Source organism: Pinus tabuliformis, chromosome 1_2, assembly GCF_031772625.1.
Source record: "Pinus tabuliformis cultivar Carrire ecotype Pingquan chromosome 1_2, CPIR1, whole genome shotgun sequence".
Classification (NCBI taxonomy): Eukaryota; Viridiplantae; Streptophyta; class Pinopsida; order Pinales; family Pinaceae; genus Pinus; species Pinus tabuliformis.
In genome coordinates this window covers 1,199,291,375-1,199,293,541 of record NC_142298.1, presented here as the reverse complement: position 1 = coordinate 1,199,293,541, position 2,167 = coordinate 1,199,291,375, and the positions used below count along the sequence as shown (strand labels likewise).

Sequence of the window (2,167 nt, the reverse complement as noted above, 5' to 3'; positions counted from 1 at the left end):
TTAAAATGTTGTAGGACAGAGTGAAATATCCATTGAGGATGGAGTCATTATAATTAGCAAGAAATCTGATAGACCCTCCATTACCTGGCTACAGATATTAAAAGCAGGATAGATGAAACTTTCTTAGCTTATCAGTGTAGTTGAAAGTTGAATGGGGATGATAGTCCACTACAGTAGAGCATCCAACGCGGATGAATTCTAAAGTAGATTTAGAAGGAAATGAAAGTATTTGATTGTAAGAAAATAAAGCATCATTGAGAAATTCTAAAATATTTGCTTTCCAAAAAATGAAAGTATTTGATTGTAAGAAAATAAGACATCAATGATAAATTTCAAAATATTTACTTTCAATAAAAGATTGAAGATTACATATAAAATAAAATCACCTAAAAAGAAAAAAATTCAACATAAAGAAACAGATAGGAAAGTAGCATCTCAAAATTCAATAGGGAAATTTGAATCTCCAATGATGTAAGTCTTTTAGAACACAGATGTACATGCATGCAATTAGTTAGGATTTTCCTCCAGTTCCTTAAGCTGCTTTGTTGGATTTCTGTTTGGACAGCTCTCCTTCAATCGTGGATGCTAAGACTACTTCTTTAGAGAAAATGGAGATAGACCTGATGGTATGTTTTTTTGTCAATTCAATCAACTTTTAATTTCTGATTTTCCCGATAGATAGGGAGGTGGTCTAAATAACTATATGATGGGTTTTTGTTCAGGTACCTCCAGAGAAAGAAGCTAACATTTCAGAGATTGACAGTACCGTTGTTGCGGCAGACAGAGCCACTACTGAATTTCCAGCAGAAGGAACTGTAAGAGTGCTTCACTTTCTGCATCCCACGTTGTGTAGTAGTTTTTTGAAATATGGGATAAATTGCCTATAACAAGGATGAAGTATATTAGTGTATAAAAGTTTATTGCAGACACTTAGGTAAGAATGCATGTCATTGCTGAAGTATTTCATGTAAATTCTGCTTTGTGATTGTAACAGATGGGAGTCAGTAGTGCATTTGAAGGCAAATCTATATCAGTAGATAAAGTAAGAGATCAGGAGAAAAGGGAAGATAGTTCAGAGTACAAAGAAGGGGAGAAGAGCTCTTGTAAGGGAGACCTCATAGAGGGAAGTGTTGTTGAAAGACATATAAAGGTGGAAAACATTAAGGAAGAAAGTCAGGTAGACAGTATACGAGGAAATGATAATGATTCAAGCAAATTATTGCCACAGAAGCAGGAGGTAATCACCAAGACTAATTCAAGAATGCAGAAACAAGAGAAACCTGGTTAGTGAACTTGCTTTTAGTGACAAGAGATTAATTTGAAAATTCAATTACCTGGCTATAGATATTAAAAGCAGGATAGATGAAACTTTCTTAGATTATCGGTGTAGTTGAAAGTTGAATGGGGATGATAGTCCACTACAGTAGAGCATCCAACGAGGATGAATTCTAAAGTAGCTTTAGAAGGAAATGAAAGTATTTGATTGTAAGAAAACAAAGCATCAATGAGAAATTCTAACATATTTGCTTTCCAAAAATGAAAGTATTTGATTGTGAGAAAATAAGACATCAATGATAAATTTCAAAATATTTACTTTCAATAAAAGATTGAAGATTACATATAAAATAAAATCACCTAGAAAGAAAAAAAATTCAACATAAAGAAATAGATAGGAAAGTAGCACCTCAAGAATCTTTGGACCATAAAATCAAGAATTGTTGGTCCAATCAGATCCAATTAATCTCAAATTTACACAATAATTTTTTCTCTCTGAAACCGAACCCTTTGTCCTTTTTTTCATCTGTTTTATAGAGATATTACATATGTTTTTTCATCTGTTCTATAGAGATATTACATATGTTTTTTCATCTGTTTTATAGAGATATTACATATGTTTCATATCCAAAATCTGTGGAAAAATATTAACTACGAAATATTCAAGACAAAATTGTACACTGCTTCCTTTCTATTTTCTGAGGGGCAATGTACACCCTGAGTAGCCACCTGTGATATTAAAACAGTGAGCTCTGAGGTCAATATAATGCTCAGACTTATTGAGAAACAAGAGCTGGAGATATTCAATAGAAAAAGATGGATATGGGAGTTTCAATGGACAATCTGCTTCAAACAACTTCAGCTCATGGAATCAGGAATCGATTTCAATTAT

General features: G+C 32.8%; 1 protein-coding gene across 1 annotated transcript; it reads left to right on the top strand.

Moving 5' to 3' along the window:
* Positions 1-569: 569 nt before the first annotated feature.
* LOC149210552 (uncharacterized) lies at positions 570-1,494 on the top strand. Its single transcript, XM_089394446.1, has 3 exons — positions 570-626; positions 723-815; positions 995-1,494. The coding sequence occupies exons 1-3, from the start codon at positions 609-611 to the stop codon at positions 1,286-1,288; spliced, it is 405 nt and encodes a 134-aa protein (XP_089250572.1). The 5' UTR covers positions 570-608; the 3' UTR covers positions 1,289-1,494.
* The last annotated feature ends 673 nt before the right edge of the window (positions 1,495-2,167 follow it).